Raw genomic sequence first — 12,958 nt, 5'->3', positions numbered from 1 at the left:
CTGTCTTATCTTTTTTTTTAATTGAAGTGTAGCTGACTTACAATATTGCATTAGTTTCAGGTGTACAATATAGTAATTTGATATTTTTATGGATTATGTATAACTCCATATAAAGTTATTTAAAATATTGACTATATTCCCTATGCTGAATATTACATCCTTGTAACTTATTTATTTTACATCTAGCAGTTTGTACCTCTTAATCCCCTTCACCTATTTTGCTCCTTCCCCCACCTCTCTCCGCTATGGTAACACTAGTTTGTTCTCTGTATCTGTGAGTCTGTTCCTGTTTTGTCTTATTTATTTTAAGTCAGAGAATCCAAATGTGACACCCAAACTGACAGAAAGCTAATTTTATTTGTGTGGATAGCCATGTTCCATAGATAATCCATTTGCTTCTAGCAGCAGGTTTTTCTTGTTTTTAGATTTTTTTTCTTTTGAATTTTATTATTTTAGCTCTTACATTTACGTCCTTGATCCATTTTGAGTTAATTTTTGTATATGCTGTTAAGTAAGGGTGCAACTTATGGATAGCCATTCTCCATGGACTATCCACTAGCTTCTAGCAGCAGGTTTTAAATGATTAATTTTATGGAGATGTGTCAGGTACTGCATAGGTGCATAGAATATAGCAATAAACAAGAGAAATCTGGTCCTTATTCTCATGGAGCTTACAACCTGGTAGGGGCAAGGTTTTTACTTGTGAGCTGGAATTTTATTTAGGAAGGAAATGATGGGGACAAATGTTTCCCTTATTTCTAGGAGAGTTGGGGACATGTCTCTAGGGCAAATGGATATACAAGTGTTCCTTTGACACTTGAGCACTGCCAAGGACTGTGAATGTAGACCTATGTGGGCTTCCTTGCCTGAGGTTTTGGGTCTTTCAAGAAGTTCTCAGGATACTGAAGAGATCATGGTGAGTATGATCTTGACTATAGGCTAAAGCTCAAAGTTGATAGTTTTCCCTGCTGCTTCACAGTACTCCTGGAGATTCTTAGGAGAGAGGCTTCTCCATGCTCATTTAGGTACACTTCAGATTGGTAGAGTGGAACAAACACTATCCTGGAAGTCAGAAACCTGGGACCTAGATTTAGATTTCTCCTTAATTCCTCTTGTGTGGACTTTGGCAATCCACTTCTTCTGGATTTCTTGTATCTTTAAAACAGGGATAATAAAGCCTGCTCTACCTACTGTAACAGTAGCTGTGAAGATCAGGTGAGGTAATAACCTATAAAGCAGTTTTGTACTGTACTTGGGTAAGAAATTAGCTAGATTCTTGTTTGGTCTACACAAAACCAGTGAGGCAGGAATTTCATTATTTTTATCAGGTCTCTACCTCAGCTAAGTTCTTTTTTTTTTTCCCCAAGTAAAAACTTCATTTCTCTGAAACTGACTTTTAAGGCCCATTCCCCTGCCTCTGAAAGGGAGAAATGAGAATTAAGGAGTCTAAGATACACTAGAGATTATCCCCCTTTTTCTTGACTCCATCCTCCCATCTTATGCCTTAGAGAAGAAAACTAAGCTCAGAAAGAGGGGGAAATTTGTGCAAATTCAAACATTGAATTAAGGGTAAACAATAAATCTAGGTCTGGTGGCTCTAAATAATTATCTTAGGATCTTGTTAATAATCCAGATTCCTGGACCCAACGCAGCCTATTGAATCAGAATTTTCAAAGAATAAGATTTCCAACTTGTATTTTTTATAACCTCCTCAGATGGTTCTGATGTGGTGGGTGGGCAGTGGCAAGGTACCTTTGAAAAATAACTATTGAGATTAGTGATCTAAAAGAACTTTGAAAAACTATGTAATTCTTCATACATTTTAAAGTTCACATTTAAGCATTTTATTATAAGATTAAATAATTCCAAGAATCTAATTTCCAATGTGTTTTATATTGTGTACATGTATATATTTTATATATCTTTTTCAAAATCTTGAAATTGCAAATTTAGCTCATGTAATTTATAGAAAATGTCCACCATATAATCTAATTTGCATAGCCAGTTCTCGCTGTCTACATAACCAACTCAGATTTACTTTGTTAGAAAATACCTAGCTTCTTTTTCAATTAAAACAAATATGTTAATATATGACCTTATGATAATTATTTAACTTCTGAATTATAATTCTAAGAGAAATAAGGCAAGCAGTTTGCCATGAGTTTGTCATCAAATGAATTAAGATGTTACTCCTTTCAATATTGATTTCTTACAGAGCTCTCTGATTTGCTTTCTTGCGGCTCTCCCTCTGAAGTTATGCATTCTCAAATTGTCCCTTTGTTTGGCACTCTGGAGGTTTTTTTTTTTTAACCTCAGCATTGTATAGGCATAAGGTTTGGGATAAGAGAGAGAGATGGCATTTTTTTTTTTATAAAGTGGTAGAGGGGTATTTTATAAAGTGGGAGAAAATGGGAAAGGAGAACTAACTCAGATCAATGTTAGCAAAGATTACATGTGGAAGTTGAGAATCTGGACACTTATTCTCTTAAAAATTTTCCTGCTCAGGTACCCACAAGAACAGAGTACATAGCTTGAAAACTACTGATGTAAACTATGACATCTACCTAAATAACAAAGAATCATTATAATGAGTATTTTTGCATGTGTGTGTTACATTTGAGAGACTTGATGTACATGTAAAATGGTGTCCCTGGCTGTTCTTCCCACTTTCTTTTTCTGCTGCAGGCATACTCCTGTTTTAGGCAGCATTCCAAATGCTGTGATAATAAAGGAGCTGAGAGGGCTGCCCTCATTCACTTGTTTTGGGGCATAGGATGATAGGAACAAGTATGTATGATTTCCCTCCTGTAAGAAGGCATGTAGGCAGTGGGGAAAGTGTTTTTTTCTATACTGGCCCAGGTCTGCCTTCTCGATAGAGAAGAGTTGCAGAATCCAACTGGTACCAAAGCCACTTTGGCCAAGGGAACAGGCACAAGGTCCCTGGATCAAGGCCCAAAAAGAGCTGGCAGGAGAGCAGGGTGTAATAATAGCTCAGATTGCAAAACATGTGTCCCATAGCCTGAATCTCAGATCCAGGGGCTTCTTCCAGGCTCTCCCATGGCATAGAGTCCAGAACTGAGCTCATTGTAGGGGCTCAATAAACCCTTCTTGATATGTCCTCAAACCCATCCCACAAGTTTTACACTCTTTTTCTCTCTGTGCCTACCATTTGCCCCTGTCTGTTTAGCATCTGTCTTCTTTGTTTGTATCCTTTATAATCCCCTCTTTCCTTCCATATTTCCTCACTCTGATCAGCCTGGATCTGGCTGATCATGTGAGCAGAGAAATTTATTCATTCATTCTTTCATCTGTTTATTTCACAATTATGTATTAAGTGCCCACTGTGTGTCAAACTGTGCTAAGCACTAAGGAGGAAACATAAAAAAATATCCTGCCTGCCTTTAAGGAACTCACAATCCAGTGAGGGAAACAGGTGTTTACATATGACTATAATGCTAAAAATAAAATAAATAAGTGCCAAGTCTTTAGACAAATAGAGACAGTATAAATGAATAAACAGTATGAATGAATGAATAGTGCTAAGGCACAATCTTTCTGGAAGGAAAGATTTGTAAAGATATCTTCCCCCCAAATTAATCTATATGTTTATTGCAATTCCAATCAAAATCACAAGTTTTAAAAAATCTTAGATATAATTCATACCATACAATTTATCCATTTAAAGTATAATTTCATGATTTTTGGCATATTCAAAGAGTTGTGCAACCATCATCACAATCAATTTTAGAACATTTTCACCACTCCAAAAAGAAACCCCATACTCATTAGTGTTCACTCTTTAATTTCCTCCAGCTTTCCTCATCTCAGCCCTAGGCAACTGATAATCTACTTTTTGTTTCTGTGGCTTTGACTGTTCCGGATATTTCATATAAATGGAATCATACAATATGTGGCCTTTTGTGTCTGGCTTCTTTCACATACTGTAATCTTTTCAAGGTTCATCCATGCTGTAGCATTATCATTCCTTCATTCCTTTTTATGCAGAATAATATTCAGTTGTATGGATATACTGCATTTTATTTGTCCATTCTTAAGTTGATGTATATTTGGGTTGTTTTCACTTTTTGATGTCATGAATGATGTTCTATGAACATTTGTGTACAAGTTTTTATATGGATGTATGTTTTCAGTTCTCTTGGGTGATATAGCTACATTAAAATCCATCCTTGGTGGACTTCAACCCTACAGTTCTCAGGACTCCTGCACTTTGATTTTCTTTTTTATGCGAATTCTGGCTTTGGAAACCACATCCTCCTTTTGAAGGCCATGCTTTTTAGCAGGAGAATGCCCTGAACTAGATATCTAGACTCTAGAGCTAGCCACAGGTAACTTAATATTTAAAATAATTTAAATTAAATTAAATTACAAATTCAATTCCTCCACCACATTTCAAATGTTCAGTAGCTATACTTGGCTTCTGACTACCATGTTAGATAGCTCTGCTTTAGAATAATACTGTTACTAATGTGCTAAGTAAACTTGAGGCCATCACTTCCCATCTGAGCATTGGGTTTCTCATCTATAAATAAGAGTGGTGGACATCAAAAGCCCTATCCTCTTCTGTCATTCTAAGTGATTTGTGATTCAGTCTTTGGTGTTTGCCTCCTCCCACCTCCTCCTCCAGCCTTTCTCCCTGTTCAGCCAGGACTAACCAGAGGGAACATTTAGCTAAGTGGTCAAGTTATATTGTTCTCACTCCCTGCTCCCTTGGTGAAAGGGAAAGAGACTTGAGGGTATACTTATATCTAAGTGCTTCACATTTGTGCAATGCTTTATGCACAAATGCATAGAACACATTATTTCTTTTGTTAATTGAAGTATAGTCAGTTTACAATGTGCTAATTTCTGGTATATAGCATAGTGATTCATTTATATGTATATATACACACGCATATATATTTCTTTTCATATTCTTTTTCATTATAGGCTATTACAAAGTACTGCATATAGTTCTCTGTGTTATACAGTAGGACCTTGCTGTTTATCTGTTTTATATATGTAGTTAGTATCTGCAAATCCTGAACTCTCAATTTATCCCTCCACCCCTCCCCCTACCCACCTGATAACCACAGATTTGTTTTCTATGTCTGTGAGTCTTTTTCTGTTTTGTAAATATGTTCCTTTGTCTTTTTCTAGATTCCATGTATAAGTGATATCATATGGTATTTTTCTTTTTCTTTCTGGCTCAATTCACTTAGTATGACAATCTCCAGATCCATCCATGTTGCTGCAAATGGCATTATTTTATTCTTTTTTATCACTGAGTAGTATTCCATTGTATATATACCACATCTTCAATATCTAGTTATCTGCTGATGGACATTTAGGTTGCTTCCATGTGTTGGCTATTGAAAATAGTGCTGCTATGAACATTGGGGTGCATGTATCTTTTCAAACTAGAGTTTCCTCTGGATATATCCCCAGGAGTGAGATTATATGGTAAATCTACTTTCAGTTTTTTAAGGAATCTCCATACTGTTTTCCATGATGGCTGCACCAAACTACATTCCCACCAACTGTGTAGGTGGGTTCCCTTTTCTCCACACCCTCTCCAGCATTTATTATTTGTGGACTTTTTAATGATGGACATTCTGACAGGTGTGAGATGACATCTCATTACAATTACATCACCAAGACATATTTATTTTATAACTGGAAGCTTGTACGCTCTTAAGCTCCTTCATCTATTTCACCCATTGTCCCACTCGCCTCCCCTCTGGCTACCACTGGTTTTTTCTCTGTATCTATGAGTCTGCTTCTGTTTCATTACATTTGTTTGTTTGGTTTGGTTTTTGGAGTCCACATATAAGTGAAATCATATGGTATTTGTCTCTGTCTGACTTATTTCATTTAGCATATTGTAAATGACAAGATTTCATTTTTATGGCTGAGTAATATTCCATTGTTTATATACCATATCTTCTTTATCCATTCATCTATCAATGGACACTTAGGTTGCTTCCATACCTTGGCTGTTATAAATAATGCTGCAGTGAACATAGGGATGCATATATATTTTTGTATTAATATTTTTGTTTTCTTTAAATAAATACTGAGAAATGGATCTTATGGTAATTCTATTTTAATTTTTGGAGGAATCTCCTTACTCTTTTCTTTAGTGGTTGTACCAATTTACTTTCCCACCAACAGTGCACGAGGGTTCCCTTTTCTCCACATCTTGGTCAACACTTGTTATTTGTTGTCTTTTTTTTAATAGCCATTCTTACAGATGTGAGGTGATATCTCCTTGTGGTTTTGATTTGCATTTTCCTGATTAGTTATGTTGAGCATCTTTTCATGTATCTGACAGTCATCTGTATGTCTTTGGAGAAATGTCTGTTCAGATCCTCTGCCCATTTGTTAATCAGATTGTTTTTTGGATATTGAGTTTTATGAGTTTTTTGCATATTTTGGATATTAGCCTATTATTAGACATATAATTTGCAAATATCCTTTCCCATTCAGATTTGTATGGGTCCACAAAATACTCTAAATAGCCAAAGCAATCATAAGAAAGAAGAACAAAGCTGGAGGTATCATGCACCCTGTTTTCAAACTATACTACAAAGCCCTAGTAATCAAAATAGTTTGGTACTAGCACAAAAACAGACACATAGATCAGTGGAACAGAATAGAGAGCCCAGAAGTAATCCCATGCTTATGTGGTCAATTAATGCTATGACAAAGGAGGCAAAAATATACAATGGGGAAAAAACAGTCTCTTCAATAAATGGTGCTGGGAAAACTGGACAAACAACATGCAAAAGAATGAAACTACACTACTTCCTTACATCATATGTAAAAATAAATTCAAAATGGATTAAAGGCTTAAATGTAAGACCTGAAACCACAAAACTCCTAGAAGAAAACATAGGCAATAAACTCTTTGAAAACGTCTTAGCAGTAGTGTTTTGATCTGTCTCCTGAGACAAGGGCAATAAAAGCAAAAATAAACAAATGGGTCTATATCAAACTAAAAAGCCTTTGCACAACAAAGAAAATCATCAACAAGATGAAAAGGCAACCTAGTGAAAGGAGAAGATATTTGCAAATGATATATCCGATAAGGGATTAATATCCAAAATATTTAAAGAACTCATATCTGTTCCTGTGCACCTTTTATGTACTCAATATGTCGCTATTTTCTTATATAAAAGTTAAGAGAAAAGTGAACTATTTCTTGTCTCTAGTGATAATTTTCTTTCATATGATCCACTTCACTCATTTATGTTACTTGCCTGGACCCTGTTGAGTTTTGCATTTGCAACTCTCAGTATAGAGGAAAGAGGCAGACCCTGAAACCTGCCCCCTGCTCTACTACAGCCCACAGTGTGACCTCAAGCACAGCAGATGGCCTCTTTGGATTTCTTTGGAGTTAGGAGACTAAATTAGATGTTGTTTTAAAACATTCTGGAGGGCTTGTGATCTTGCAGTAGGCCAGTGCTTTGTTCCCTCTCCCCTCCCATCCAGCCAGGGGCCCCAGCCAGGTGTGTTTGTCAGAGGAAGAAGACACTGGAAGGGGTAAGATGCCTATGTCAATAATGTATAACTGGAGCCCAGGACCAGAAAGAGGACATACACTGTGTGTGTGTGTGTGTGTGTGTGTGTGTGTGTGTGTGTGTATGTAACTAGAAGTGGGCTCAAGTAAATTGTTCTTGTATAGGTTTGTGCTTATCTGTTCCTGTGCACCTTCCATGTACCAGGCTGTATTCTAGGTGCGAGGAACGTAGCAATGAACAAGACAGACAAGTCTTTGTTCTCATGGAACTTACATTCCAATGAAAGAACTGGTAATATACAAGTGAATAAAACACATGATATAATTTCAAATCATGGAAAGTTCCATGAAGAAAATAAAACAGAATAATTTGATAGAGAGTTTCTGGAGAGGCAAACTGTGCACATAGGTGGGTACATAAATGTGTGGTGGATATACTTGCAGATAGGCCTGTGTCCTGGGTCCATATATTTATGCTTTTTGTACCTATGTGTGCAAATGAGCAGCTTCTATGCCTACAGTGCTTGCATATTAGTACATGTGATTTTATGCATGTGAGCACACACAGGTCAGCTAGTATGTGGTACACATATGGGGACATGTATGCATGGGTGCTTGATATATTGTCAGCATTTAGCCATAACTAGAGATGTTCCAGTGGCACTCATCAGTGAGCCAGTTAAGGAAATGGCTTTTTTGCATCTGGCATTCAAGGCCATTTTCCAGCTTCCATTCTCCCTGTTCCTTCCCACTTTGGAGAGCTCTCTGTGCTTATCTCCTCTCAGCCCTAGGAGAGCTAAGGCAAGGAAAGGATAGTAACTGACTCATCAATCCAGGAGCTGGCAGGAGGCTGATAATCTGTGAAACCTCCAAAGGCCTGGCTTCCCTGCTAACCTTGTCCTTCACACTATGAGAAGAGAGTCCTGGCTTGAAATCAGACCTGAGGCTCTATTCTTGGCTCTGCCACTTATTATTGTGTGACCTTGACCAAGTTACTGCATCTCCCTGGGTTTCAGTTACCTCCTTCATAAGCACTCTGGGTAGTAAGGGAGGAGAGGGAGCAAAATGACCTGTAGTATTTAGTGAGGGCTATGTGGTGCTGGCGCCTGAAGGAGGAGCAAAGTCATTCTGATTCTGAGCAGGGGCAATGGCATGATTAAAAGTGTGGGCTTTTGTGGGTAAGGGAAGCCAGGAGGCCAGGAGGAACCTACTAAGAATAAAATCCAAACTTCTTACCATGCCTACAAGACCCTACATGATCTGGATGCTGCCTACCTCTAATTCTTACCCTCCTTCTTGTTTACTTATGCTCCTGCCATACTAGTATATAGTTTCCTTTCTGTTCTTTGAATAGGCCAAACTATTTATTGCCTCAATGCCTTTCCAAATTTCAATGTTCTCTTCGCCCAGCATACTCTTCCCAAGAATTCATATAGTTGCCTACTTCTGATTACTCAGGTCTTAGCTCAAATATCACCTCCCCAGGGAGAGGCCTTCCCTGACCATCTTACTTAAAGTAGCTATCCTCTAATGTTAATCAGTATTTAAAATGCATACATCCTTTGATTCAACAATTTCACTTCTAGTAATTTATCCTGCAGATATATTTGCAAGTGAGTAAAATGACATGAAGATATTCACTGAAACATTTATTTGTTAAATAAATTATGGCACTTACAAACAGTGGAACATTATGCAGATGATAAAGAAAATGAAACAGCACTATAAGTCTCAATGGAAAATGATATTAAGGTATGTTGTTAAATTTAAAAATAAAGCAAGATGATCAAGCTCTATATTTAAGATTTGTGCAGTTTATTGGATGTCTATTATACTCAATAAAGAATAAGGTACAGAGTAGTGTATATTGTATGCCATCATTTGTATGGGAAAAATGAGAATATATAAACGTAAATGCATGTATATATGCTTGTCTAATAGGCCTGTCCTATGGTTAAAGCAGCTCTTTTCTACCTCTCCCCATTCGGTGCTTGGTTGAGCACTGTTAGGTACTTATTTCTCTTCTGAACAGCATTAAAATTCAATCTTTTAAATTCAGTTTTTAAATTTCCACTATCAACAATATCCCAAGGACCTTATGAAAGATGCTAACAGTGTAGCCTTCTTCCAAAGTGACTTCTTGGTCACTCTTCACTAGTTCTGTTGCCCAACATCCTCCACCTTACTAGGAGTGGCCCTTTCTGCATACTGACTATTTCTAGAAAGTTACATCACATAATAGGTAATTGGCCAGTAGGCAGGATGATTAGAAGATAGGGGTAGGAGGGACACTTCTCATTACATACCTTTTTATTTTAATTGAAGTATAGTTAATTTACAATATTGTGTTAGTTTCTGGTGTACAGCATAGTGATTCAGTCCTACATATATATATTGTTTTCATATTCCTTTTCATTATAAGTTATTGACTATAGTTCCCTGTGCCAGCATTACATATCTTACTATGTAGTAACATTTGTATGTATTACTTATTTTAAAAAATCGTAAAATTGAAAAAACTACTGAGGGGAATATTCTTTAGTATGTGTGTGTGTCTTATTGATGAACTGTTAGGACTATGTTTATGCCTTTTGAATGTGTTTTTTTTCATTTTTTAATTGAAGTATAGTTGATTTACAATGTTTCAAGTGTACAGCAAAGTGATTCAGTTATACATATGTGTGTGTGTGTGTGTGTGTGTGTGTGTGTGTGTGTGTATATATATATATATATATATATATATATATATATATTATTTTTCAGATTCTTTTCCATGACAGGTTATCACAAGATACTGAATATAGTCCCCTGTGCTATACAGTAGGTCCTTAATGGTTATCTATTTTATATATGTTAGTCCTGAACTCCTAATTTATCCCTCTCCCTTACCTTTGGTAACTGTAAGTGTGTTTTCCATGACTGTGAGACTATTTCTGTTTTGTAAATAAGTTCATTTGTATCATTTTTTAAGATTCTATATATAAGTGATATATGATATTCGTATTTCTCCATCTGACTTACTTCACTTAGTATGATAATCTCTAGGTCCATCCATGTTGCTTCAAATGGCATTATTTCATTCTTTTTTATGACTGAATAGTATTCCATTGTGTGTGTGTGGTGTGTATATATATATCTCATATCTTCTTTATCCATTCATCTGTCGGTGGGTATCTGGGTTGTTTCCGTGAGGGGAATATTCTTATAGTTAAATCTTTGCATACAGTCATGAAAATTCCTTAAGATATCTGTTTAAAAAGTAATTTTCAGTCACTCATTATTATTATTCTTTTTATCCTTCATAATGCTTATCATAATCTGAAATTATTTTAGTTGTATTTTTACTTGTATATTTCCTGTGCTATCATTGGAATATAAGCTCCATGTTGTCAGGGATCATGTTTATCTTGTTCATTAGTGCCTTATTTCTATACATATATAAGCAAAGGAATAAATGAAGGAAGCCAGGTTGAAGACTAGAAAGGAGTGGCAGGCAAGGCTGAGGAGGTAGACAGCAATCAGCTGATAGAGGGGTAGCAATTCATAAACTTTAAATATGCATCAGAAATACCTTCTGATTCTTCATACCAGCTTGGAGTCAAGAAGCAGATTCTTGGACCCTGTGATTGTGATTCAGTAGGTCTGAGTTTGGGCTCAGGAATCTACATTTTAACAAGTTCCCTAGGTGATTTGGGTACAAGTGATCTGGAGACCCCACTTTGAATAACACCAGTGCACTGTTGATATCACTTTCAGGAAGAACCACATAGCCATGATATCATTTCTCCTTAATACATGCCTAGGATGGAACAGAAAGGACCATCACCCCATTTTATCAAATTAAATGAGGCTCAGAGATGGCAGTGCATTTTCCAGTGACACACAGCTTGTGTATAAAGTATACTTTGAAAGGCCAAACTGGCTGGACAGTCAGCTCAAGGTGTGGTGGCAGATGGCTCACCCTCACAGGACATTCCCAGGCCTTGGTGTTACTGAATGGATTTTATGATTGTTCCTATTTTTTGTTTGGGGAAGAGGTTATATTCCCTAATGACTGGCTTTTTCTGATGTATCTCAGGGAGGGCAATGAGCCAGAGGAGACCACCCAAATCACATACCGTGAGCTTCTGGTCCAAGTGTGTCAGTTCAGCAATGTTCTCCGAAAACAGGGTGAGTGTGGGGTATGGGGAGAGGCTGGAGGGTCCAGCCTTGGGGTATCTGAGGACTTGGGGGAAGTAGACAAGGAACAGAAGGAACCTGGTAACAGGGGAACAGAAAAGGTCAGCTGGGGGTAGCTGGATGAGAGAGAGCAAGTAGCAGCAGGAAGGGTCCACCATAGTCCATGGTCTGTGTGCTTTACCTGCAGGCATTTGGAAGGGTGACCGAGTGGCCATCTACATGCCCATGATACCGGAGCTCGTGGTGGCCATGCTGGCGTGTGCCCGCCTTGGGGCTCTACACTCCATTGTGGTAAGAATTTGGGCTGGAAAAAGGGACCCAGTTGGGGAATGGGGCTCAAGAGAAGTAGGTTGGGCCTGGATGATGGAGGATCTTAAGAACCAGACTAAGGAGTTTAGAATGTTTGTGTCATAGGTTCCTTATCAGTTATCCAGTTTCTTCTAGGACCTTCGCTTAAAGACCCTGAAGGTTTTATGAGTGACTCCTTTCCCTGTTTACTCAGTCTCTGAGTCTCCCTCTCCCTCAGTCTTTCTTTCCTTCCCTAGTTTGCAGGCTTCTCTGCAGATTCTCTTTGTGAACGGATCCTGGATTCCAGTTGCAGCCTTCTCATCACTACAGGTGACTAATTCTCTCACCCTTTCTTTAAAACCCCTGTACCCCAAATCTTGGTCTCCAGTCAGCTAGTTGGTATTTGGGATTCAGGACAGCCTACCCTTTATCTCCTGGTTCCATCTCAGCCAACCCTCTGTCAGCTCAAATCAGCTGGAAGAGCCTGAGTCAAAAGGCCCACCCAGGAAGGACTGTGAACACTGTGCTTACTAGGGATAAGGGGCTAGGAGTGTGATGCCTTCCTAAGGCCTGGAATGTTTGTTGCTCCCCAAAGACGCCTTCTACAGGGGGGAAAAGCTTGTGAACCTGAAGGAGCTGGCTGACGATGCCCTGGAGAAATGTCGGGAGAAGTAAGTGTGTTTGGTTTGTTGACTACTGCTCTCAGTTGACTGGGCATTTCCCCAGTGCCAGGTCCCCCTTGTCCCCCCTACCCTTGATGGACATGGGCAGGTCCTGCCAAATTCTCTCTTGAGCCAACCAGCCCACCACTTGAGGCTTTTCTTTCCTCCAGGGGTTTTCCAGTGAGATGCTGCATTGTGGTCAAGCACCTAGGGCGGGCAGAACTGGGCACAAGTGACTCTCCCAGCCAGTCCCCCCCAATTAAGAGGCCATGCCCGGATGTGCAGGTGAGTCTGGTACTGCTATGCCCTC

The 12,958-nt window shown here is 38.2% G+C and overlaps 1 protein-coding gene across 2 annotated transcripts in view; it reads left to right on the top strand.

Moving 5' to 3' along the window:
- The window catches only part of ACSS2 (acyl-CoA synthetase short chain family member 2), a 44,671-nt gene that overhangs the window by 19,533 nt on the left and 12,180 nt on the right, over window positions 1-12,958 (top strand). For both annotated transcript variants that reach the window (XM_010975157.3, XM_010975158.3), the window contains exons 3-7: window positions 11,598-11,689; window positions 11,886-11,989; window positions 12,244-12,316; window positions 12,582-12,657; window positions 12,819-12,933. In XM_010975157.3, coding sequence (XP_010973459.1) covers window positions 11,598-11,689; window positions 11,886-11,989; window positions 12,244-12,316; window positions 12,582-12,657; window positions 12,819-12,933 — 460 coding nt within the window. The remainder of the gene's footprint in view (window positions 1-11,597; window positions 11,690-11,885; window positions 11,990-12,243; window positions 12,317-12,581; window positions 12,658-12,818; window positions 12,934-12,958) is intronic.

Source organism: Camelus dromedarius, chromosome 18 (genome assembly GCF_036321535.1).
Source record: "Camelus dromedarius isolate mCamDro1 chromosome 18, mCamDro1.pat, whole genome shotgun sequence".
NCBI lineage: Eukaryota > Metazoa > Chordata > Mammalia > Artiodactyla > Camelidae > Camelus > Camelus dromedarius.
This window is presented reverse-complemented; position numbering and strand designations above follow the sequence as displayed.